This window comes from Chiloscyllium plagiosum, unplaced genomic scaffold, assembly GCF_037043375.1.
Source record: "Chiloscyllium plagiosum isolate Xiang-an unplaced genomic scaffold, Cpla_swu_hap1 HiC_scaffold_11, whole genome shotgun sequence".
NCBI classification, from domain to species: Eukaryota; Metazoa; Chordata; class Chondrichthyes; order Orectolobiformes; family Hemiscylliidae; genus Chiloscyllium; species Chiloscyllium plagiosum.
In genome coordinates, this window is record NW_028270149.1 from 77,612,757 (window position 1) to 77,638,656 (window position 25,900).

The 25,900-nt window shown below is 41.6% G+C and overlaps 2 protein-coding genes and 1 long non-coding RNA gene across 7 annotated transcripts; 2 read left to right on the forward strand and 1 right to left on the reverse strand.

Moving 5' to 3' along the window:
• Positions 1-627: 627 nt before the first annotated feature.
• Positions 628-14,711, reverse strand: LOC148148833 (uncharacterized). 5 transcript variants are annotated; one of them, XR_015758686.1, is made up of 6 exons: positions 13,554-14,711; positions 8,784-8,912; positions 8,410-8,510; positions 5,565-5,691; positions 4,035-4,094; positions 628-1,889 (listed from the first exon to the last, which is right to left on the reverse strand). XR_015758686.1 is itself a non-coding variant. In XM_087992192.1 (6 exons), the coding sequence occupies exons 2-6, from the start codon at positions 8,787-8,789 to the stop codon at positions 1,793-1,795; spliced, it is 330 nt and encodes a 109-aa protein (XP_087848318.1). In that variant the 5' UTR covers positions 8,790-8,912; positions 14,176-14,699; the 3' UTR covers positions 628-1,792. The 5 variants fall into 5 exon arrangements, 4 of the variants coding, with proteins under 4 accessions (XP_087848318.1, XP_087848317.1, XP_087848316.1 ...); XM_087992192.1 differs by lacking the exon at positions 5,565-5,691 and adding an exon at positions 4,583-4,648 and having other exon boundaries at positions 14,176-14,699; XM_087992191.1 differs by lacking the exon at positions 5,565-5,691 and adding an exon at positions 4,583-4,648 and having other exon boundaries at positions 13,680-14,699.
• Positions 14,712-15,246: 535 nt separating this feature from the next.
• LOC122557540 (POU domain, class 3, transcription factor 4-like) lies at positions 15,247-16,549 on the forward strand. Its single transcript, XM_043705287.2, has one exon. The coding sequence runs from the start codon at positions 15,252-15,254 to the stop codon at positions 16,446-16,448; it is 1,197 nt and encodes a 398-aa protein (XP_043561222.2). The 5' UTR covers positions 15,247-15,251; the 3' UTR covers positions 16,449-16,549.
• Positions 16,550-20,075: 3,526 nt separating this feature from the next.
• Positions 20,076-25,660, forward strand: LOC148148834 (uncharacterized). The gene is made up of 3 exons (XR_015758687.1): positions 20,076-21,325; positions 22,124-22,445; positions 25,130-25,660. It is a non-coding gene; the product is annotated as an uncharacterized LOC148148834 (long non-coding RNA).
• The last annotated feature ends 240 nt before the right edge of the window (positions 25,661-25,900 follow it).

A 25,900-nucleotide genomic window follows, 5' to 3' on the forward strand; every position in this document is an offset into this window, starting at 1 on the left:
CAAGTTTTAACTACAATTTTTATTTTAATGTTAAATGCTTTTATTTCTCTTTCTGTCTCTTTTTTACCATTTCCCTTCATTCAATCTTTTCTTTATTCCTGTCTATGCCCCTGATTTGGTATTGAATCTACCCACACTAATGCACACATCCTCCTCAGTCCTTTCACTGTTAATTTCACAATCTTTTAGTCTGATTGGTAAAGGAGATACATAATCATTTTCCCTGTGCACTCAAGTTGCAGCTGCCTCATTATCAACTTACACCACACAACTTGTAACGCAAAGCTTTGTAAAAATATAAATGTGTGTGTGTGGGTCTGATGTTATTAGATGCCCTGCTACATCAACATCAGGTCATTGCTTTTCTTAGGTTTGATAGTTAACCCATTTTGTACTTAATTTGATTTGTTATCCATTTTTCCCTTGCAACAATTACAAATAAGCTGTTAGATGGCAAGCAATAACTTATGAATTCATATTGCCATAAATATATTCAACTATATAAAGTTTCAACAGGACAAGCAGAGTGATTATGAATAACGCAATTCTAAAAGAAAAATGAAATTATTTTACTGCTGTTTTAATGATCATGATATGATATGATTCCTATTTTGTGTACTTATAGAAATTAAACACACATCATCATTATGTTAATTTAACATCTTTATTCATAGTACTGTATCAGAAGATTTGGACTTCAATCTGTTTCTTGGATATAATTCCCAATCACTGTTCTGCATTTAAACAATCTGCAAAGTTACCTTGACTGGAATTCAAAAAGCTGGCTATTTCAGTGATTCCTCTAATCATTCCTCTTTCAAACATTGCATGATCCAGACATTAAAAAAAAGCTTCTGAACCCAGTAGTAGCTAATGAGATCAAGTGTATTCCCTTCAGATAATATAATTCCGGAACCAGGCAAAGGTTAAGTTTGTTAAAGCAAAAGCTAAGGAAAACATTTATAATTGATGATGTGAAACATCTAAAATCATGAAAAGAAGAGGAAGCTGATATAGTACTTGGTGTTCTTAATTGTAACAAACTAGAATGCCAACAATAAAAGTGAAAAATATAATTTCAAGAGTTATAGTATAATTGAAATATTCAGCAGAATTTTAGAGCAATTATGACTTTCAAAATAATCAAAAGAATTTAATAATACTTAGATTCCTTACGATGACAAAATCAAAATACCTTTGTATACTTCTTTATTCAATTGCAACAGAGAAAAAATGAACTCATTCAAGTTAAAATGCAACAAGTGTGCTTAAAAACCTATGCTAATTGTGTTCACAAATACAACAAAAAGTATTTTATAGATCTATCAACAATATCAGATACAACAGATTACAACATTTCAAGAAAAACATTGTATCTATACAAAGAAATGCCAGTAAACATAATTAAAGCCTGATAAATGCTCTTCACCATCTTGAACACTATACTTGATCTCATAAGAAATGTTATTGAAAATTTTGATCAACTATAACTTGTGTTTTCTTTCTATTTGGGTTGAAAATTAACTTGCATTTGAAGACCCTAAAGCCACAGTGCACCATATGGATCAAGAAAATCTTGAACTTTAATCATTGCACTGGGTGGGTTTGGTTGGTCTCAGCCAAACGACAACATATAAAGGAAAAAAGAAAAACAAAAATAATTCACTAAGGTTTTCAAACCTGATGTTTTCCAGTAATGATCCCCAACTTCCTGGATTAGTATGCTGATTTTAGGTGGGTAGATACAAATCTGTGATGAGCTCCAAGATAAGATTACATACCAACACTCATGCTATGGCCTCATGCATGGAAAATGCCCACTTAGATGAAGTACTGCAGTTATCACTGTCAATGAAGCTGCATTGTAGTTTGGCGAATCGGCCTCAGGACTAGAGACAATAAAAAGAGAGAAAAATTAAGGCTATGTTTTAAATTTGTGTGATTAACTTTGAGTGCAAGCATCTTTAAAGATTACTTTAAAAACAATTAGAGAATAATTTGCGAATCATGTCAAGTCTACACTGCAATATAAATGAATGTAGAAAATGTCTTCACTCCATAGTGATTTTTTCTCTTTTGTTTTATATTTTAAAACTGACACATTTAAAATAGAATCAAATTAACTACCTCTGGTATTAGCTTGGTACAAAGTGCAATCTATTCAAATATGTCAGTTAGTCTGGTGAGCCATTTTCTTAATGTATTGAAACAATCTACTGCAATAATTGTAAAGTTATCATATAATTGCTTATATTGTGCTTTTTATCTAAGAGGGATTGAAATTGCTAATTAAATATATTTTTATGATAAGAATCAACAGATTTTAATGTAGCCCTGAAGTCCTAGACATTGTTCAACAATTCTATCTATTTTGCAGCATTGTCTTGAGGCAGTATTGGAGTAATTGTGTTATAGTAATGGCAGGACACTAGCTTTGTACAGCATTATTAATATAAATTAACATCAAGCTAAATATAAATGTTAAAAAGAGGTACCTCCCAAGCAGCAAGAGAGAAAAAAAAGTTGAACAAAAAGATTGAAGCCAATAAAACAGTTAACTAAATGTAGATAGTGCTAAAACACTGTATCAGGTCTGTCAGTTTCAGTTGATTTTAAATCCACCTGAATTGTCATCAACTTGCCAAGCACGTTAGTTCTTTGTGATTTATCATAGATTTCCCTTCTAAATATTAAACATATTTCACCTTGCAAGTGTGCAAGTCTTTGTTGTTTCCCACATATGTGTGCATACATCTAATTACAATTTGTGAAGTTTGTGACACATATAATTGGTAATTTAGTGTTCAGAATGTGAATACAATAAGACAAAACCAAAAGATTCCAATATTTTCTGAGATAGATGTTCCAGCAGTGGTAAAAGACATTGACTTTATTGTAAAAATCCTGGAGAAATTATTCAATAAAGGGTAAAGTTACTTAAACAACTCACTGACAATGAAAAGACGGAATAAAGTCTTTCACAATCAATTTGAAATATTGGTAGTAAGTCAGTGCATGTTTTTAATCTGAATATTCAAATTAGTGCAGTAAACTAAGATTTGTTACAGTAATTTGATCATGTAAACAATGAATATTTTTGACATTCTAACTTAAAGATGAAAATTATTAACTCTTCACACAAATGGCTACCTTATAGATAGATAGATAGATAGATAGATAGATAGATAGATAGATAGATAGATAGATAGATAGATAGATAGATAGATAGATAGATAGATAATGCATCGCACATCACAGCAGTTTTGAAAGATACATCGAAGTCCATGACATAATTCTCATGAGTTCTGTTCCCTTGAGTATTATGCGTATTGGTTGTTTCCAGTCCCTGATGTCTAGCTAGTTAATATGTAAAGTGCTCCCGTTAGTTGATTCAGAGTGAAGGTAAACTAGAACAAGCCTAGATTTCCAAATGGCAAAAACAACAGGCGTTTTTGATATTGAAATAAATTGTAGAAGGGGCCGTCATTCTAACTCATCAATGATTAATTTCCTCCAGCTGGCTGTGTGACATCTTGTTTCGTGACGTTTTTTTGGAAAAGAACACAGAATGCCTTTGTTTAACTCTGATATAGAATAAAGAATGTTATTGACTCTCTATGTATTAATAGAACACGATATGGTTGTGATATAACAAGTCATCAGACACCAAAAAGAAGCAACAGGAGCATCTGACCTAGCCCTTAATCCAATCAGGGTTTCTCACAGGGCTATTTATTGTAAAGCATTTAACGTACTTGCCGAGTATTCATGCGCTTTTACTGAGTAGTTGCCAGATTTAAAACATCCATAATGACATCAAATAAATTTATTTTGTCAAAGAAGTAATGTTTTTCCAAACACTTATGGCACTGTTAACAACACGGAGAGCTACCCATTCGCAAACCCCACCTAATCGAAATTAACAAAAAGTTTGAATTCAAACAGTTCCTGGTTCCATCTAAACATAATATTTAAATTAATCGACATTCAAAGAGTTTAAGTTGAGAACTTGAAACAGAATACTTTTAACATACATGATCAAATAAAAGACGCTGAAATTCGATCTGAAGATGTAATCCCTGTGTTCAGCGAACCTTTGAAATTGGTAAAAAAGAAAGATTCTTCAGAATTCCTAATGTAATAGTTTGCTATTCGTCATAATATTCAAACTGTTGTTCAAATAAATCTCAAAATGTACTGATGTACCATTCCATTATTTGTTTTTAATGAAATGCAGGCACTCAATCTAATGTAGCCTCATGTAGGTTTGCAACATTTTCAGGTACCTTCGTAAATTTCATCTTGAAATTCCAATCCACTACCAGTATAGTGACACAGAATCTTTCATAAAAAGAGTTAAATAAAATGTTATTGTAAAGATATCCATTATTGTAAAGATGTCCATTATTGTAAAGATATCCATTATTGTAAAGATGCTAATTACTGTTGTAGACATGTTTCATTACGAAACATTTAAGAGGTGATGTATAACACCGAGCAATATTTAATTGATTTCTCCGAATTGGTTAAACCAATAAATAGACCAAAAATAAGAAATACCATTCTTAGAAAATCAAAAGACCTGCACATGCTGGAAATCAGAAACCAAACGGAAATTGCTGGAAAAATGCAGCAGGTCTGGCAGCATCTGTGGAGAGAAATCACAGTTTACATTTCGGGTCCGGTTCAGTTCTAAGGAAATGACCCAAAACGTTAACGCAGCTTTCTCTCCTCAGGGGCTGCCAGACCTGCTGCGTTTTTTCAGCAAGTTTTGGCTTTGTTTCTAACACCACTCTTACTTCGAATAGCAAAAACCAAGCAGATGTTTCTCTAAAACGAACGCCATTAGCTGAAGGGGCGAACGTTATTCCTTCCAGGGCAACCTGAATTGGCCGGGTAAATGCTTTCAGCGCAGCCTGTATTCTGTCTGTCTGCCTGCCTGGGTCGAGCGTAAAGAAAAGGTGTGGTGGCAGGAGGAGTGGGATGGTTGAGTTCACAAAAAACTCCCTGCTTGTGTAAAAGCGCGTTCATTTTCCCATTCTCCCTGGTTAGTTGCGTTATGTATCACTGTGCCTACCCTTGTGTTAACAGAATGGGAGATAGCTGGGTCTCACTGCAGCAGCAGCGGTCTAGGTAGTTGCTCTAGGAACTGTGAGCGCTCACATCCTGGCGTCTGGTCCCAGCTCATGAACTGGAACGCTCGCTGCGGTTAACGAAAAACACTGGCCTCCTCTGGCCACTCTGAGGACAGATATTCGGGTTAAGCAAGTGATGAGCCCTGGTTGCCCATTCCCGCTGATTCAGGTTGCAGTTTGTCTCACGCTCCTTTGCAGCATTGACTGACCGTGATATTACAATGAGGGATTGCAAGTACTAACACTTGTAAAAAAAACAGAAATTATTCTCTGATTCCTCTGGATGGGGGGAGGGGGGGGGGGGGGCGGGGGGGGGAGAGGGGGGAGGAATTGTCCTGTGCGTAACGACGTGGTTAGCGAGATTCCTGTCCTCTCCTTTCGGAATGTGCTGGTTTTGACAGCGATTGTGTGTTCTCCCTGGGCGCTCACCTGGTCCAGGACAAAACCATAATGCAGACTGCCGAGACTGCCAGAGATACAGAGGGGGCAAAATCCCTCCCATTCGTATTGTTGGAGATTCAAGCAGCCGGACCTGGTTAAATTTGTCTTCCATCTCCTGCATTGTAAAAACAAAATGGGGAGTGAAGATATTTGGATAACTGGGTTATCCAAAGGAAACCACCAAAGCTGGGGAGGGAGGCTGATTCCTTCGAAACTAAACAGGCCAGTGTCCTAATTGTAGGAGCTCGTTAAGATGCGGGGCACTACAAAGTGCTGATCCTGTTCCTGGGGTGTTCGCGCTACTCTGTCGATCATTACGTGCGACTGACATAGCCTTAAACAATTTAGACTCTCATTATAGCGTTCAGTGTGCTTCGTCTGAATTAATGTGACCCAGAGCTTGTTGGGTAGTGTTGGAGTTAGAAGATGGGGCAGAGAGAACTGGTCACCCAAGGACGGTGCTTCGTCCAGATTCCCTTAAGTTTATTTCATTCAGACATGTTTTATTTTTAATGTGAAATATGGAGTTTCGCGTGTCATTTCTTAATGTAATATAACCCCGTCTATTAATTCAACCGAAACAACAAGAATAAGACTTATAGCGGTAGCGTATTGATATTAGAATGGCCAGCTATCAACAACATCTACATTGTTCCGCAAAACGCCAGCGAGCACGTAGCTGAAATCTTTGAATGGCTCCCATTAATGCACAGAGTGTTCTTCTTTGACTTTGTTTGAGGGCTGGTTGACAGGGCACAATGCGAGCTGCATCTGGCATTATTCGAGTTGATGTGTACACTCAATGCCGTTGCACGCTTTATTGTATACAATTTCACAATTATTAACTTTGCGGATTGTACGTGCCTTATAAATCACATCGGTATCAGTGCGGGACACAGCAGGTCAGAGGGAATCAGATGGGCATCCAACGGGATTGACCTTGTCCTGGTGGGAAAGCGGAATTCTCATCCCAGACTGCAAATAAATCCAGACAACACTAACAGCTATACATGACAAACTCTCTGCAGACGGAGCGTGCGTTTAGCAGTGAAAACTTTCCAATTCGATCTGAAATGGAAGGCACGAAATCTCTCTTGGTTGGATATTTAAGCTGCACAGACTTTTGATTAATCTAACTTTTAACATTTCTAATTAGATGGAAGGCACAAGCGTTTCATAAAGGAGACAAAGCTGACTGAAACGATCATTATTTTTGTTTTCATTACTGTCCAATAACAAATTATGATATGAGCTCAGTAAATGTATCCGTAAGCTGGGAGCAGACTGCCTAGATCATTCTGTAACACGCCTGGCTTTCTGAATGGCGATTTCCCTCTCTCACCCTGCCGTGTTAGCATTAGAAGCCTCCTTCCTTGTGTTTATCTTGTACAGACATCGCGGCGAACAGCTGCAGCATATCTGTAATGTGGGAGATGCTTAGGTTTTGTTAGCAAGCGAAGTAACATTAGCGCCGTGCCTAGATATCGGGGTAGAAAAGAAATTCTGGGATTACCCAACGAAAATTCATCCAGTGTGGAAGGGTAGATTATCTCTGTGATGGGCCTTATTGATTGCTGACCTAATGGGCCAGTACAAGGAATACTAACCCGTCACCCCCCTTCACGACTGCTAATTAACACTCCATGCAATTCCTGTTCTTGGTACATGTCTCTGATTTGAACGTTCAGTCTTGTCGGTTAACGAGGGATGTTACATAGATACTGTTCAAACACATCGAATATCCTGCTCAGCTAACACACGCCACATTAATCATATCACACGGTTAATGTATAGGGTCACTAGACTCTACTCTTTCGCCACTGATGCTGCCAGACCTGCTGAGTTTCTCCAGCAATGTATATATAGACAGAGAGAGAGAGGTCATGGCGAACATGTAATTGCATACATTGCCCGCAATTCTCAGTTTCCCATGACTGTTTAAAGAAAGTTGTTTTACTGAAGGGACAGATTTTTCTCTCCCCCCCCCCCCCCAGTCTGAACAGCACAGAGATTCATCACGCCAGTTCCAGCTCCCTCACATTCATCTCTTGAAGCAGTGAAATGCCAGTCTCACACAGGAGTGCTTTACAACATAACCTCGATCTATTTTTTTTTTGTCCCTAACACCTCGCCTCTCTAAAACGACTTGAAAGGAAAGTCCTCATTTGGCGTTAATAACGATCAGATTTTAACCCATGGCATGAATTCTCTCCAGGTGTTTAAAAGGCAATTTCCTGGAAAGGAAAAGGGTTTTGAAATAATAAAAGTACGCCAAATGTTTCGTTGGATGTGAGAGCGCGGGGGGTAAGAAAGAATCCTCCGAGATAATTGAGGGAGAAAAATAGATTCCTGACTGCAGATCAGATAAAACCCCAGAAATCCTCGGAGCATTGAGATGTTGTTGGGCACATGAGTGTCACCTTATGGTCTACAGCTACCATGGACTGTCCTCCAATGGTGCCCTAATAACTCTACACATCGGGGGCTCCATCTGCTTTCTAGGGGGAAAGGGGGGCGTGAAGGGAGGGAGGTGGTGAACACAGATCCCTCTCAAATTAAATAAGGTTCAACATTAGAACGTAAGTACAAAATGTCGCCCTTTTTTTTTTAAAAAAAAAGAATCTTATTTTAACGAGCAATCCACGACAGCTGAATCCAAGCCCAAAACATAACGGGGAGGAAGTGGAGGAACAGTTCGGGGACAAAACTGCCTTCTTTTCTCCTCGAATTCTCTACAATTTCTGGACCAAGCTGCAAACAACATCTTTTAAAGATCACACTTGTCCAGTCAAGTAGGCAAATAAGTGACTGGGGTCTCGGGAGCAGCACATACCTGTAAGTTTTACGAGCTGTAGTTTGAGCTCTGTAAGTGAAGAGGCATTGATCAATCAAAAGCCAGATCAGTGTCTTCCTTGGCTTTGATAACGTTGTGCTCTGTGGTAAAAAAAAATATTGAATCAAACAAATAAAATACGACTTGGATTTATTTCAGTTCAGAGTTGGGAGGAATGAAAATCTATTCACAAGGACGAACAGGAGCTCATTTCTAGATAGTACCACGATTGGTTATGAACTGCTTTTGAGGGGAAACATTAAGGTAGCTAGTATTCCCAAACACCATTCTGTTCTACCTAGTTGTCTGAAACGATGGAAAGCAGCCAGAATTGATCGATTTGACACTTTTATTTTAAGTAATCAGAAACTCGCCTGCATTTGTCAGCATCGGTGCCATTGCTCTGTCCGAAGCTCCGCAAAAACCGAATCACAGGGGGAGACCAAATCCCAGTTCAGAAAGTTGGAAACAGGTACGGTGACCATTCGAAAGGGTACCCTGCGCTAAAGTGGGGGCAAATATTCACCGTTAAATGGTTACAAGCGGATAAAGCCACAGGCAAAGCAGCCCGCCTTGGGACGCCTTAACTTCCTGGTTTGAAAATCAATAATAAGCGCCTCAATAAACCAGGGTGATGGGTGACTGAAAGTGGTCGGAGGTGAGACTGCTACTAAACGTTTTGCTGCTCAACTCCTTTCCAACACCTGTACCAATGAGTTCAGTGACACCCAAGAATTGCTTTAGAACTATCCTCTTGTGGGTCGTGAAGCGTTTGCAATTCGATTTTTTTTTCTACCAATTTCCTGCTTTGTGCGCTGAGGTTCGGAGGCATCCCATAATTGACCCCTGAATGCTCATCAATGGCCGCAAGTCACAAGATAGGGAAAATGCAAAGATTCTTTTTTTAAGAAATACGTTGAACAACTAAGTGCGTCAGGAGCGTGGTTCTACAACGTAGAAGTTGATTGTTAGTTATGATTCATTCATTAATAGTTATCCAATAACACTGAATCAACGTTTAGTTGCTTTCTGATCAATCTCTATGCCTTAAAAGTTGTTTTGTGTTGAAGTTTTATTGTTGAGCCGTCCGAGACATGCCAGTACAGGACTATTTTTTTTAAAATCGTAGTTGGCTTATTCGCTTAAGCAAACGTTTCAACATTTTTGTGTGTGTGTGGGGAGGGGAAGGTTTGGAGGTAATCTTGTCTCTCTCACTCATGAGCAGATCAGAGCACCGCTGGTACCAGGGCTGACATCGCGTCAACGTTACAATCTGTATTTGTAAACAAGCTCGAAGGGGTGACCCTCCCCTTTTCTAGTCGCGCTGAGATTCATGGACGGCTCATCCAGTCAGTATCCGTTTAACATTCGTTTCAGCCCCGCTCCCAGATTCCCTGGGATCCGTTAGGTCCGGCCACCGATCGGGTGGGGGTGGGGGGTGCGCGAGAGAGTGGGAGGGGGTCATCTGCTGATTGTTGGAGCAGTTTTCCGGACTGGGCTCTCCATATTTTTTTTTCCCCACTTGCAAAAAGAGCCCAGCCACAAGCCTTCCTCCCGTCAAAGCATGCACTGCACCGTCATCGCTTGTTTAAAATTATTAGCACGGGAGATTTAGCGAACCGGTCTTTTATATGTATATAAAATAGACCTTAACTTTTATCTATTGCCCTGTTAAATAACCTGCGTTTAATATTTGCCCCTTCCCTTAGCGACACTACACAAACCGGTTACTTGAATTAAAATGAAATGACGGTGACAGGGTCTCGCCGAATTAGGCCGAGAGAATTCCTGAGGAGATTTTCCATTGAAATGCTGGATAATTTACACACAGATTCTTTCCGTACATAACCACATTTTCGATCAAAATCTGCAGCCAGGTAGCCCTGCACTGCACTGGATCTTGTTCCACTATTCAATGGGTCTATCTGGCCCCGTGCATCAATTTTTCCAATCTTTCTGGTCTGCGACACAGTGTTTAATCCTGTGGGGGTTTTTTTTTGCTTCCAGAGTTCTTGTCATCGAGATGGACCGTCAGCATTAATTCATTCCGGACATATCGCAGGAAGGCTACTGATACTTTGCAATGTACACATAACATGCAACTCTCACTCACTCACTCGTACACACACACACTCCTTACGAAGGATAAAGATCTAAAATTAGAGAACTGAGCGTCAAAGAGATAAGACGGACAAGCTGCAAATCTTTGACAAGCGCCCGATTAAAGCTCACAAAATATGGAACAGACTTAATTGAAACAGACAGCCGTTTGGTAACATATTACAATGACAACTCATGTTGACTGAATTTCAGAAGATGTGGGAAGGCGAACAAGGTACGGCAAGTGTAGCCAAATAAGCATTTTTTTCTAGTAACGATTCTAAACCCACAAAAAAATAGACTATTTCTTTAACTAAACAAAGAACTGCCAATGGCTGAGGTCTGAAACAAAAACAGAAACTGCTGGAGAAACTTCAGTGCTGAAGAAGGATGTCTGGAGTCGAAATGTTAACTCTGTATTCTCACCACAGAGGCTGCCAGACCCGCTGAGTTTCTCCAGCGATTTTTGCTGTTGTTCCTGTATCTTTAATATTTAATTACACATATTCGCGGTCAATTTACCACGCACTGGGAAATCCCAAATAATCTCAGCGAGTGTTCGGTGTTTAGACACACACACACACACACTGCATATTTATCTGAACTGTGTCACGTCCTTTTCTCTAACCTGTCCCAAAGCCTTGACAAAAGTTGGAGCAGTGACATTATAGAAATCTCAAATCACCAGCACTTGCTAGAACATTTCACTTGCTTCGTGAATAACGCGCCGTTCATCAAGAAAATTTCAAAATTAAATGGAGCGTAGTCCTTCCAGATAAATTGCTGCAGGATTGTCAGCTCAAAACCAAGCCTCCTGTGTTTTTAGTTTTATACATTGAAAGGGCTTAGTCGTTGCAAATCGCAGTGGATAACTTCCACCTTCCTGCGATGATTTGACAGGGAAAGTTTGACAATTTGAAGAATTGCAATTGGATTTATTAGTTTTTGAAAAAAAAAACAATGCCACAATCTGATTTCTTAAGCTATATCCGTAGTTCGTTGCTAACGAGGGGAGAGTGTTTATAGATGTATTGGTTGCTGAGGATGTGGACGCAAGACTGGACTGAATCCACAGAGAGAGAGAGAGAGAGAGATGGGATAAAAGTTTGACCGAATGAAGTGAAATTGCACCTTGCTAATATAAACCTAACGACGCTAACCTCCCAGCCTAATATCTTTCTGAGTGAGCTCCTGCTACCTCATGAAAACGCCGGGACTGGGCTTAATTGACAACAAATGAGAGAAGGACTGGGACGTTTCACGTCTCCGATTTAACTACTTTCAATGGATGGACGCCCGATTTAGCTAGTGACCATCATTGCAATTTCCCACCTCCACCCAACCTCCCACACCTCCACCCCCATCCCATCCCCTTCACTTTCTCTGAAGCATTCGACATTTAAAGCAAAACCAAATTCGCGCGGACGAAGGAGGAGAAAGCGCCTCTCGGGGGGGGGGGGGGGGGGGGGGGTGGATTTCAACACGATCTGGCGCGGCACAATGCAGTTTTTGTAACAGACGTTGCTCACACAGGGCAGGTGAAGCTCCAGTCTAAAAGGTCGTAGCACTGATTGACAGTCTGGAGTCCGGGGTTTTATGCCTTTTCTCTCTCTCTCTCTCTCTCTCGCCCCCTCCTCCCTCCAGTCCCCCCAACTCCTTTAGAAATCCAACCACCAACAGTTTGTAAACCTGGGCCGAAAGTGTGCCCTTTGCTATCGATGGAATCCTTTAACACTATATATATTTTAAGAAATGATTCGACATTATATATATATATTAATGTTGCAGTTAGCAGTCTGTTACAGCACCCTGATGCTCGCTCTGTCCCTCTCTCGTGTCCGGCCAGTTCTCCTTGTTTGAATTGGTCTCTCTTTTTTATTCTGCTCCTTGGATATATGGTATAATGTGACCACTGTTCTCTCTTTTATTTCTCTCTCTATGGTAACCGAGATCATCGACGCAAAAATGTGTCTATGAATAAGGAAATCAGGATAAAAGGGCGGCTGAGAGCCGCATCTGTTACACTTGGAAAGTTAGCGCCTCTTAGTCTAACATGAAAGAGCTAAGGAGGCAAGTTCCTCAATCGGGCCTTTTAGAGGGGGGGGGGGGGGGGGGGGAGAGAAATAGCCTCAGCACTAAATAACGTGACAAATCGAACTAAAATAACCAGCCGTAAATCGACCTTCAGTAACTGATGTGATCTCCTCACCTCTGAGCGCGGCGTACTAGCAAGGCGACAATTATAAATTAAAATCACGCCGTTCAAAGGTCAGATATTTGACTGCTTTATCAAACTCAAAATACTCGCCACGATGCTTTACTGTCAAGTCCTGTCTCCCTCTTCCTCCTGCTCCTGTCAACCTTAGGCATGATGCGTTTTGATGGCTCACCGAGTGCTTCACTTGTTTTCGGAAAGTTACATGGTCAGATAGATGGGGGGGGGGGGGGGAGTCGTAATGTTTGTTCGCCCTGTCCCCTTGACCTTGAGAATGCCGGGAGGAATCCGTTCACAGCTTTCCCCAAAACACACACACACACACATACACAGGGGCAAGAATACAGACCCCAACCCACCCTCCAAACGATGGAGGAGGGGATGGGGAGGGAGGAAGGGAGGGGGGACGCCTTTAACATCACAAACTTCACTCAGACAACACACAGGATTCAGGGAGAGAGCCCGGTGGTAATCCTGTGGAGGGTGGGTGGACAGTTCAAACAGGGAGGTGTACAGGAGAGAGACATTGCAGTCGGGTTTTTTTCTTTTTAAAAAAGACGATGCTGTTACATTAAGTCGCTCCGGCCCTGCCAAATCTCGCCGGCCAACACTGCAATTCAATTTGCCCCCTCCTCCCAGAAGTTCTCCGGACCGAGGGTGCTTTAAAGCGAAACGGGTTGCAGAATAATAATAATAAAAATAAAACGATTGAAATGATATCTCCACGGCGGCGGCTTGAGAACGGGCAGCAGAACTGAAACTGTGCAGAAGGGTTTCAAAACGGAATCGGATCGAAACGCGGTTAAAAATGGAAATGGCAGATACTCACTTATCGCCGCTTGGAAATGTTAGCCCAGCTGAATTCAGGGAAAGTGTCGCGGGCAATCCTACCAGCGCTTCCTTTATTTTCCCTCTAAATATATGAAAATGTATGCAAATTTAAATCAATCTTAACCTCGTATCTCTCGTTGTATTTAATGGAATTTCAAACCCAATAGCTGGACTGTGGAGCTGTTATTCCGATGTCAAATGTAATTATTCCGCGGGCCCCTGTCTCAAAGTGCCTATAAAACGCCCTCATCAATTCTTATCAGGCTTCCGAGGAACGAGCTAACGAGGTAGCTGGCACTGGGAGACTTGTTTCTCGCTGGCCTTGCCTCTGTTGGTGAAAAGAGCCCCTTTCCTTTGAAAAGAGCGACTGATATAAATAATTTCTGTCATTTAAGTGAGTTACATATTCGCCGGAGTCCAGGGTCCAATGTTGGTCGCCTGACCTTTTGGCGCAGACAGATACGCAAAGGATTATCGTTTTTGTTTTAAAATATAATTGAGAGTTATTTGATAGCTGGCGGTGCCCTGTTCGTATTAGGAATCTCACCGAGTGAGATTACCAAGGCACCTGCACAATGATTTTGAAAAGAACAAGTTGCGTGGCTGCTGGAATGCTTAACTTAACGGGAGCGAATCAGAGTCGCACGGCATTTGCCCGAATCCGATCTCAAGGCCACTCTGCTGGGAAATATTAACGGAGGTGATCAACTCGGAATACTGTCCTGTGCAGGTCAGGTCTCCGCTGTTGGCTGCGGGGATCGACTTGGGAGGCGCGTCTCCTCAAAAGTGGCTTTGCTGAACGGGACAACAGCTCTCCCCACTTTGCGAAGGAAGCCCGTGTCTTGTTTTATTGTTTCGTTGTGAAAGGTCAGGGTGGGGACGGGGAAAGGAGAGGTCGGACGGAGTGGGGGTGCTGGGGGGAGAGAGCAGGGGAGTCCTCTCGGCTCGACGCAAAGTTCTGAGCGAACTCGCCAGATGAAGGAGCAGGCGCCCCTCACTCCATCAGAAGGGGTGACAGACAGCGAGACAATGTGAACCTGTCAGTTATCCTGTCAGGGAGATGACTGGGTGGGTGGCTGGGGGAATCCAATGGGATTTGTTGACTTTCTCATTGGATGGACACATTGGATGGGGAGTCTGGAAGGAGAAAGGGTGGGGGCGTTGGTGGGGGGGGGGGGGGGGAACCACCACCAACCCCCCAACCCCTCCCCTGACAAAAAAAAACAAACAACAATTTGGAATGGGAGATCCACTCACCGGAGAGGCGCGATTGGCTGTGAACGTGAGTGCCACTCATACTTGAAATGTTGGCATCTTGTTTGTGTGTGTGTGTGTGTGTGTGTCGGCGTGGCTCGCTATTGGTGCAGGGGGCTGCTTGTCACTGATCATCCTGAACTCAACCACACGCCCCTTTCACACCCCTACTCCCCCCCCAAAAAAAATCCCAAAACAACTCAGTAGTTGCCCTTTTCCCTCCCCTCCTGTCCTGTGTGTGTGTGTGTGAGAGAGAGAGAGAAAGAGAAAGTGAGAGTGTCTGCGCTTTTGTTGTCAGAGGCTGCTGCTGCTGTTGGGAGGCAGGTTCTTATTACGGAAGGTGGGCGGGTGGGGGGGGGGAGGGGGGGAGGGAAAGGGGGGGGGGAGGAGGAGGAGGAGGTGGGGTGGGGGTGGGGGGGGGGGGGGAGAGAGAGAGAGACCCATGGCCACCGCAGCCTCCAATCTGTACCTGGCTAGCAGCGCTAGCAGCACTAGCAGCAGGAGCGGGATGCTGACATCGCACTCCATCGTCCACAGCGAGCCGCCCTCCGGGATGCAAGCGGCAGCGGCGGCGGCAGCGGCAGCAGCAGCGGCAGCCGCCGCTTTCCGAAGCCACCCTTCCAAGCTGCTGGCCGGGGACTACCTGCCGGCGCTGGCAGCGGGCAACGGGCACCCCCTGTCGCACCAGTGGGTGACGGCTCTGCCCGAGGGCAGCGGCCCGTGGCCGGCGGCGGGCCTCTCCCAGCAGGACTCCAAACCGGGCAGGGACGAGCTAGCGTCCCACCACCATCACCCCCATCACCAGCAGCAGCAGCAGCAGCAGCACCACCACCCCCACCCCCACCACCAGCAGCACCAGCAGCAGCACCAGCAGCAGCAGAGTCAGCACCACTCGCCGCACTGGAGCGGCGCGGGCAGCGGCGGGGGCAGCGGCGGGCCGCACCTCTACCCGCAGACCGCCGCCTTCCAGGTCAACGGCTTGCTGGAGCACCTGGGCCCGCCCCAGGGCCCGGGGCAAGGCCCGGGGGTGCACCCGGGGCTGAGGGAGGGCTCCGAGGCCGAGCTGAGCCAAGCCGCCCGCGGCTGCCTGGAGCCGCACTCGGACGAGGAGACGCCGACCTCGGACGAGCTGGAGCAGTTCGCCAAGCAGTTCAAGCAGCGGCGGATCAAGCTGGGCTTCACCCAGGCGGACGTGGGCCTGGCACTGGGCACCCTGTACGGCAACGTCTTCTCGCAGACCACCATCTGCAGGTTCGAGGCGCTGCAGCTCAGCTTCAAGAACATGTGCAAGCTCAAGCCCCTGCTCAACAAGTGGCTGGAGGAGGCCGACTCCAGCACCGGCAGCCCCACCAGCATCGACAAGATCGCCGCCCAGGGCAGGAAGCGCAAGAAGCGGACCTCCATCGAGGTCAGCGTCAAGGGAGCCCTGGAGACCCACTTCCTCAAGTGCCCCAAGCCGGCCGCCCAGGAGATCTCCAGCCTGGCCGACAGCCTGCAGCTGGAGAAGGAGGTGGTCAGGGTCTGGTTCTGCAACCGGCGGCAGAAGGAGAAGAGGATGACACCGCCCGGACTCCATCAGCAAGACGAGATATTCGTCCACAGTATGGACTCAGAGACCCCGACCCACCGCGACCTTTAACCGCCTTCCCTGCTCCGCTCAGCGCTGGCTGGGAGACTCATTTGAACCGAGAAAGGGAGAAGGGAGATCTCTCACCCCCCCCCCCCCCCCCCCCCCTCCACCCCCAATACACACTTTTATATCCCCTTCTTCAACCCCCACCCCAACTTAAATTATATATTGGACCGCCGCAACCAGGGTGAAGGTAGGACGTTTGACCAAACAAAAGAACCGCCCCCCCCCCAAAAAAAAAGTTGTACATCTTAAACAAGGGAAGTCTGCAAGCGGGCCATGCCTCTCTCCAACTGATGTCGTCTTTGGACCATTCCCCACCGCCCCGTGCTGAAAGAAATAGAGAAAGCGTCGAGGGGTCTTTCCACAATTGTGGTTCATTGTTTTTGTTTTCCTGTCTTGCCCACCCCCTCTCCCCCCACACCCACCCCCGACCCCCCCGGAAAAATAAAGGATTGCAGACCGACTGTGTGCCTAACACCTATCAGCGCCTTGGTTCTCTCGGCTATATCAGGTGAATCTGTTGCTATCGCTGGCGTGTTTGCCCCTTTCCCTCTCTCTCTCTCTCTCTCTCTACCTCCCTCCCCACAACTTTTCATTTCCATTACTGGTTATAAAACAGCGGGAACCTGATATAAAAACGTGCAGTATTGTATTATCTGTTGGAATGGACTTGTGGAAAATGCAACATAACACACGGTTAGGCCCCAGAATATAGTTTGGCAACAGGACCGATTTAAACAGAAAAACACACACAAATCGAAACATTCGGTAGCTTATTTCTAAATGGCCCTTAGACGGTTCACGAGCCTTAGGATGACTTAGAAAGTCTTAGAATGACTGAGTTGCCCTGGATTTGATTTCGGGGGAATTTCCGTGGTACTTCGGAACGCAAACAAAAGGCACATCACATTTACCACTGCCGTGAAATCCGCTGGTAAAGAGGTAGATCTCTGGCAAATAGTGTTTTATTTTGTTCACACGCGGGTACCTGACGCTAAACAGACCCAGACATTTTGTCAGTACAAACGCGTATTTCAGAGGAGTTTCAGAGTGAGTTTTCAAATGCTGTTTGTTACGAGTGGGGAGGTGGGAGGTCATAAAACTAAACTTTTTAAATTTAAGAAAAAGACGGATCAGTTGCTGGTCTGAAATATAAGATATTTTCTTTAAATGTTTCTTTTTTCAACGATTATATTTGGATTACTTATGGAGGCTGCGAACAGTAATTTATTTTCCTCAAATTTTGTATTATGTTTTTAAAAGACAGAATCACGGTTAAGAAAACAAGTAAAAAAATGTTTGTTGGTTAATAAATTATATATTTGATGTCAGATTTGACTGTGACACGATTTGAGTTTGTGATTTGGTGACAAGACTTTCATTTTGGTGTACAAAGGAATCAAATCTGTTCAAATAAATTTGTTATTAAAACGATACTGTGTTTGCAGTTGTGTCTAGTCCCCCTCCACCCCCAACTAGCACCTTGGGGTAGGTCTGATAGGATCATGCACTTGGGGAAAATGATCGGGATCTCTTGTTTTGTTGTTGTTGGTTTAGACAGCTCTTGGAACAAAATCAGGATGTTAAATATCAGAAAACAGCATCGCGAGAGTGTGGGCTCAAGACATGGGCCATCCACCCGTGACAACCCCCAATGTCCCAAATGAGAATTTGTGGTAAAATTAATCTCCGTTCCGTTACTGGATTTTAAAAAAAAACCACAAATAAATCCGTCCAAATTCAATTGCGTATAAATTGGAGGTGAGATACTGAGCATTAACTGTAGCATTAAGTCTAATGTTCCAACTAATTCCTTTCTAATCAAATGGGGATACCTCTGCTGATTTACACGTGTGTGTATGTCTTTTGCTTTCTCTCTTGTTTAATGCTTAGACATTTAGCATTGTGATTTGTTTTGCAGGTTGTGTTGTATTTTCCATGTGTCTTTTTCGCCTTTGTGTGTGTTTTTTTTATTTGACGGCTTATTTGCATTTTGGCCTCTGATAAGAAATTGGCCTCCAATAATAAATAGAATTGTTTAGCCGAGTTCCACGCCGACCCTGCAACAGCCCCAAACGAATCTGTAAAAATGTTCTTTTTTTTTTGCAGAAATCTATTTCGTTGAAGGGCTTGAGCTGGGGGAGAGGGGGTTAGGAGAGGTTGAATCTAATCCCCTAAAAAGCTTTGCATCTCTCCCCCCCCCCCCCCCCCCTCCCCCCAAGTTTACATCATCCCTGATTTCTCTTTGACCGTCCGACCCTGCCGTGACTAAATCCATACATTTGTTCTTAAACGTTCTGGGTCAAGCCGTGGGTGAAATTGCGCAGAAAATATCGGCTGTCTTGTGAATATTTACTTGTTTTCTCATTGAAAATCCAAACGAAGAACGTAGGGGGAAATAACTAATCAGAGAAATGGTTAACAAGAGGGCGACCTATCCCTTTACACCAACAGGAGTAGCGCTGTTGTCGACCAGGCTCAATACACAATGGAATTTAATTCTTAGATGCGGCTTTGAGGGTTGAATTCAAACTTTATTCGCTGTCTTTCATTGACAGATCTCCAGAACAGCCTAAAGGACGAGGCTTTTTTTTATATATTTTTTCCCGAAGTAATTAGATTGCCTCGAATTCAGAAGGGATGAATATACTGTAATCATTAATACCATTATTACAAAGATCGCCTCTTGGGTAATGCAGGAACCGCACTCGTCAATAGCGAAATTAAAACAATAGATTTTTAAAAAAACCAACGGGATGCCCCGGGATTTCAAACAAAGCGCCCAGTTCAGAATCCCAATCCAGATTGATCGGTATGAAACATAAATTTCAAATGTAGGCTCGTGTTCGGAGATGGGCGAGAGTGCCCATTGTGCAAAGTGTCGGTGGAAAGAACAATAATTACTGTATTTTTGTTCACCTTCTCTTTGGAAACATGGCTTTGTGTGATTCACCTGAATTTACACCCATCTCAAAATACGAATTACCCCATTGGACAGAGAGAGAGAGAGAGAGAGAGAGAAACAAGCGCTCAATGCACGGCCGAGTTCACAAATTACAAGTAATTCCTGCCTTGCCCACCCTTACTGTAGGTTTCTGTATTAAACAAAATAATGACATATATTCGGGGTTGCAAGAGACTAAAAGTTTTGCACGTGTAAAGTGTGGGTACTCAGGTTGTAGTTGGGCACACTGGGAGTTGGCACATCAATTTGTCTATAGACAGCTTTCTGTTTTAAAACGCCCTGAAACCAGGATGGTGTATGTAGACAACACATAGCTTTCAATGCACTGATGTATGCAAATCGTTATCAGTCCCAGTTGCGTTGCTTATATAATCAGTATTGATGCCATCAATCCCCAATTTATGCCAATCTGGATTTACACAAGCATTTTGATTCATCCCGAGTTTTTTTTTAAATTACCAGTTGTTTAATTCACGGATCTGCAAAATAAGGGAGGGGGTAACTGCTGTTCAATTATTGTTTGTGGGTAGGTGGTATTTAAATATCGAAAGAAGTGGGTGTCTTACTGGTGAAATCTAATCTAAAAAAAACAATTGTGTTTAGTTGTGTGCTCATCTGTCTGGTCCCTATGATATTGGTATCCCTCCTGTGTCAGACTGGCCAGTTTCTGGTTTGTGTTTTACTGTAAATCCGAACGCCTGGGCTAGTTTATCCAGCACGGACTGAAATATTGGCAGGGATTACCCGAATAATTCACATATGAGGGATCTTTCCCCCTCTTTTGCACAATAGGCACAGGCAACAGAATGAACATAAAAACGCGTGCAGACCTGAAAGAAATTTTGAAAAGACCAACATATTTCAATAAGGCAAAATCACCAGTTGGACTGCGATTTGTTTTGCTAGCAGATTGCTTAGTGAATGATTTGTGAATTTGACAAGTCTGATTTGTGAAGAAATATGTTACAGCGTTAGCAGGGCTCTCCCTCCCCAGCACCCCTTCCGTGTTTATTGGTTCCCTTTTGATTGTTTTCTTTTAATACTTACTGGGGTTTTGTCCGTTCGATTACTCGTTAATCTAAAAATTCGCGAAATGTATTGCTCGCAAGGTTATGGTAAAATAGTGTTCATGTTTATTGTGAGCGCCTGGACTACCTCAATCTCCCCCACTTTTCTTCTGCCCTGCCCAACATTTTATCCCAAAATATGGCTAAGTAGGTTACTGTATTGTTTGTTGCAAAACGCCTTTACTTTTGCTACTTTCTACATTATTAGAGCTACATAATCAGTACAATCTGTCTTGATTATATGAAGATGGGGGGTGGGAGAAGATTAAAGGATCTGAGCTAATGTTTGAACTTCGGCTTCCAGAGGTTAACATAGCAAAATTCCTATTAAGTCATTGTGGGATTTCAACTTGATGCTGGAAAGTGTGGCTTGAAGCCCGCCGAGCTGACATTTGGATGGAGAAAAGTCAAAGACGTTTGGTATACGGAAAGTTGTTATTAAGCAGTAGATGCAGAGAAGTCCTAACGGATTTGAAAAGGAGTTTCAGTCTTTATAAACGTGTGTGTACATGAAAGGGGCAAATTACAATAGTTTTGCTCCAAAGAAATGCACTGCAGTGCCAAGTTTTTTGGAGCTGTTGGAAAAATCCAGCCTGAAGCTTTCCACTTTATGCATCACCAGGGGATGGAACTTCTCCCGAGTATAGTGTATTCTGGGTATGACGACATCACTGAGGACTGCTTGTGCTCTGTAAAGTTGCTGCACAATTTTCCACAGGACTCTGGCTCCTAAATAAAGCAGACCTTAGCTGGGAGGCCGACATTCTGCGGAAAGTCGAGGAGCCCAGGTACACGGAAATGTATTCCAGAACGGAGCCACCAAAGGCTCCCCCTGCTGGGGAGATTGCAAGGTGATCAAACGTTGTCATTCACCACGATTTTGGAGCCCCTTGGGACTTAAACTCCTCCAGCCCATTATTTGATCCAATAAATTGCCCGGGGTACATAAGTAGGAAATGTGTATTTTTTTTTTAAAAAAACTCACGTCACTTTATCCCGATAAAATTGTTGAGAGGTAGAATTTCAACGAAAATTATTAAATTAATTAAGGAGTGTGACTATTATACTAGACTCTGGTTCTGGAAGGTTCCTTTAGCAAGAACTTTACACTTCAATACAAAACTCTTTCAGGTAACGGGGAACGTGCATTAACTCCTGCTTTAACCTTTAAAGGTTTTAAAACACTTCGTTTTTTTTTCAGAATTGAACTTGATCTATTAGATTCTCTGCAGAGAAAGAAAGAGAAAATTGATTTGCCTTTAAAATAGTACCTTTTACAATCTCGAGATATCTCAAAGTGGAGTATCAATTAATTGTAGGTATTTTTGTAATGTAGAAACTATGTATCGGATGACAATGGTTTCTACAAAGGTTCCAGGTAATAGTCTTCTCAAATTTTGTGGATTAAAAACATACCTGTAATTGGATTCATATCTAATATGGTCAAGTTGTGTTTATCCAATTTAGTGCCTTTTAACAAACAGTTTTGTTCAAACATAGACGGTGCATGTGTTGGTTATAATGAGTGTCGCATTTCCGAAAAAAATGAATACCAAACAGATACAGACTTTACAAATATAATTCATGCAGTATTGCACATCTCATTTCGACTAATTTCTCCACTTTTTTTGATATGGACGTTATGAAAGTGTTTCATTGATTTTGCGGAAGTTGGGTGGTTGATCACAACTGGCTAACGGCGCCAATCAGTGACGGGAGTTGGACCTGGATCTATTTTGATCTACACAGACAAATTGAACACTCCATTTGGTTTACTCAAGCTTCTAGCAACGTTTCATTTCCATCCGGATACTGCTCCACTTTGCTTGAGGAAATGCTGTAAACATTCTAAACGCTGGGAAACCATCCACATGAAATGCTCGCTCTGTTTCTGTCTCCACGGATGCTGCCTCACTTGCTAAGTGTTCGATGACACTCTAATAGAGAACGAGGAAAGTCCCCTGAAGAAAGGTACCAACAGATTAACAAGGTTTCCCTCCTCATTAGATGCTGTGAATTTCAAACACTTTATGTTTTACTTTCACACTTCCAACATCCTGAATATTTTCCTTTGTCTTCAGTTTTCTAGGTCCCTTTAATGTTATTAGCGACAGTTATGGGTGAGGTTCTTGTTATAACTATAATCATAAAAATACATTGGAAGCATATACTATTTGCATTTTCAAGAAGAGGGTTGAACCGTCAGGTGACTGGTTAAGGAAAGGCAGGTGAAAGCTAATATCCCTAAAACTTGTGCAAAATCAGGTTTTGGCCCGTCGATAACTGAATTAAAAGACAATGTGCTGTCGCTCATTGACTGGGTATGTCACTATTACCTGGTGTTGCGTGTGATCATCTAGTCAGGCCTCTTCATTTAGAAGTAGCTCTCATTTAAAGGTGCAAAAATTTCTCTAAAGGCAAAAGAAAACAGATGTTAAAAGCATCACTATTTAATTTTGTTCCAGTTTCCTTCACCATAATCATCGATAACACTGAAAGAATTAACAAGATTACTAAAGCTGACTGTGCCAACTTCTGTTTCATCTGGCAATTACTTTTTTGTAGAATTTTGCAAATTTTGGAACTAGAGTGGCGTTCACACCAGTTACTATACAATCATATTTTCCATTAGCTGCTTTTGATTTGATTTGAATTCGCAAAATATTTGTGTCAGATCTCCAGAGACTGGTTGCTTTTGCACACATGAGGGTAGTGAAGAAAAGTGCCAGGGCCTGGATTTTTGTAAGCATAGTCTGTGCAAATAGAATTCTCAGTCCCCTCATCATGGAAAGAATTGAATTAGCAAAAAATTGCTAACAAACCTCTCAAGAGTCTTTGCATATATATCATTTTCATGTGCAAATATCCATGTAACATTTCAGGAAAAAATCACTGGTGTTGTTGTTGATGTAAATTCTACAACCTGCATCATCTCCCTATTATAAATTCAAGAGTTTTAAACCATTTCATCATTAATTTTCTTTAATATTGAACTAGACTATGAGATTCTCTGTGGAGAGAAAAAAAGACTAAATTAACTTGCCTTTAAATAGTACCATTTACAATCTTGAGATATCCCAAAATGGGATTAATTGCAGGCATTATTTTAATGTAGAAACTGTTTCATATCAGATGGTAGAATGGTTTCAATAAAGGTTCCATATAATAATCTTACCAAACTTGTGGACTGAAAACATAACTGTAAGTCTTTGGATACATATCTAATGTGGTCACAGATGTTATTGCTGAATTGGCTTCTGTTCTGAAAGCTAAGTATATGTTGGATTGAAGAGCAAGTTGTAAAATTATGGAAACATTTGGCATCATATGCAAATATAACTTTAAAGTATATCAATGGACCGAACAATTAATTGTTGAGTTTAAGAATATTCATTATTTTTACAAAACTGATATAAATGTATAACACTGACAATGGAGTTTTAAGTAATTGTTGGCAGTAACCTCATGCTGTAATAATATGTTCTCGGCTAGTGTACAACTAAAAGAACAAAGTATTTCCTGTGCAGTTCACTTGTTATTGCTCTGGAATGGTACACTTGATAGCAAGAAAACATATTTATCAAAAGCATATTGTTCATGAAAAGTTTAAAAATATAGAACAAATGAAATGACTTAAATTGCCAAAATGTTCACTTTTAGAACCACAGATGTACCAGGATAAGAAATCTAATAGAATTCCAACATTTTGTTTACATGAAAGCACAACAAATGTATAAAAGTTAAATGCTCGTATTTTTCAGTGCCAATTTTTCCAAATATATGAAAGTTAGGAGAAGAGGATCTTAAAAATAAATTATCCTTTCAGAGCTTAAAGTAAGAATGACAGTGTTTCAGTATAAAATTCACATAACAAGCATCAAATACATTTTTCTTTCAACTGATGTGAGCTGAATCCTCCTATGTTGAAAGACTTTGAGCAACTGGATGGAATTAAACATTGCTCTTTCTGAACATTGCATTAAGCCTCAAAATGCCAACCCCAACAATTATTCATTCAAATTTGTTATTCAGGTGTACAAAGAATGCATTTAGAAAATGTTTATCTAATAACAAATTCTTATTCCATAAACTAATAAGATTGAGCATGTTTTTCTTATATTAAGTCCCTAATTATGCAAAATATATAATGAAAGATCCTACATGAGAAGTCAAATCTTTCAAACTTTTGACAAAAGTTTGGTTGAAGTATCACAAATCTGTAGGGCAGTTAGTTGTATTAATTGCAAAAATGCCAAATTATTGTACAGTTAGGAACATAAGGACTGAAAAATTGAAGGATCGAAATCAGTTGATTTGTATTTTTGATTTGGTATGTAACAATTTATACAAGATCGAATGCAATGGCAATTTTGTTTTATATTTATAAACATCACGGTCATTTTGCTTTATAAACCTACTCTAATTTACTCCGACACAATATAAAGCACAATTATGCTTTCCATAACAAATGTACATAAAGGCTACATTAGTGTTTATTTAGATGATTATTTTACAAAAGCACATTAAAAATTATAATTGGGGTTAATTCAATGACCCTTTACTATAGTGAGTCATTCATGTTTGTTCATTTTCTTTTACTATTTAATGCCTTTTGTACCAGAATTGCACTGCTGGCTGTTGGTTTTTTTTTTCAGATGGAGTGATTGAAAACTGTCTACTAAAACATCAAGGAAAGTAAATGGCCTACGTACAGCTTAGAGAAACAGAAGCAAACGCAGAGTTGGGAAAAAAAATACAGACAGCAGAAGTGGCCTTTCAACGTATCCTGCAATATAATTAGAGCCCATCCTCATTAGTGAGTATACATGAAGGGAATTTCATAAGAAGAAGAGAGTGGCCTGGTTACACTAAAAATGAAAATATAATGTTGAATTATGTCTGACCAGAAGGTTTCTTTTTGTCCCCTATTCATGTTTTTATCCCAGTGAAATGTGCATTTCCATCATGATTCTTAATCTCTGGATTTGCGTCACATTCTTTGTTCTAATTTTCCTCCCAAAGAGACAATAAACAATGCCTGTTTTTTTTTTTGTTTCTATGGGTGTAAGGCAGAATCCTCCTATATTTCAAGACGTTGATCAACTGGTTTAACTTAAACCATATACCGTATCTAATAAACAAAAGATTAAACAGGAAATTGTATTTCATGAATTTCAGCACAGTGTTTGCCTCACTCAAATGAAATAACTTGCATTTTTACACTGGATTCATTCCATGCAAAGAAAGATATTCTGCACAAAAAGGATTATGATTTTAAAACCAACATCTTTTCACTGTGTGTCATGGCTTCATTAGAAAATCCCTTTGAAATTCCATGCATAAAAGAAATGGACTTGAAAGAGGATTGGTAACATGTTCAAAATAATTTAAATTGATCAATAGATTTTTATTCAGTGAGGGTATCA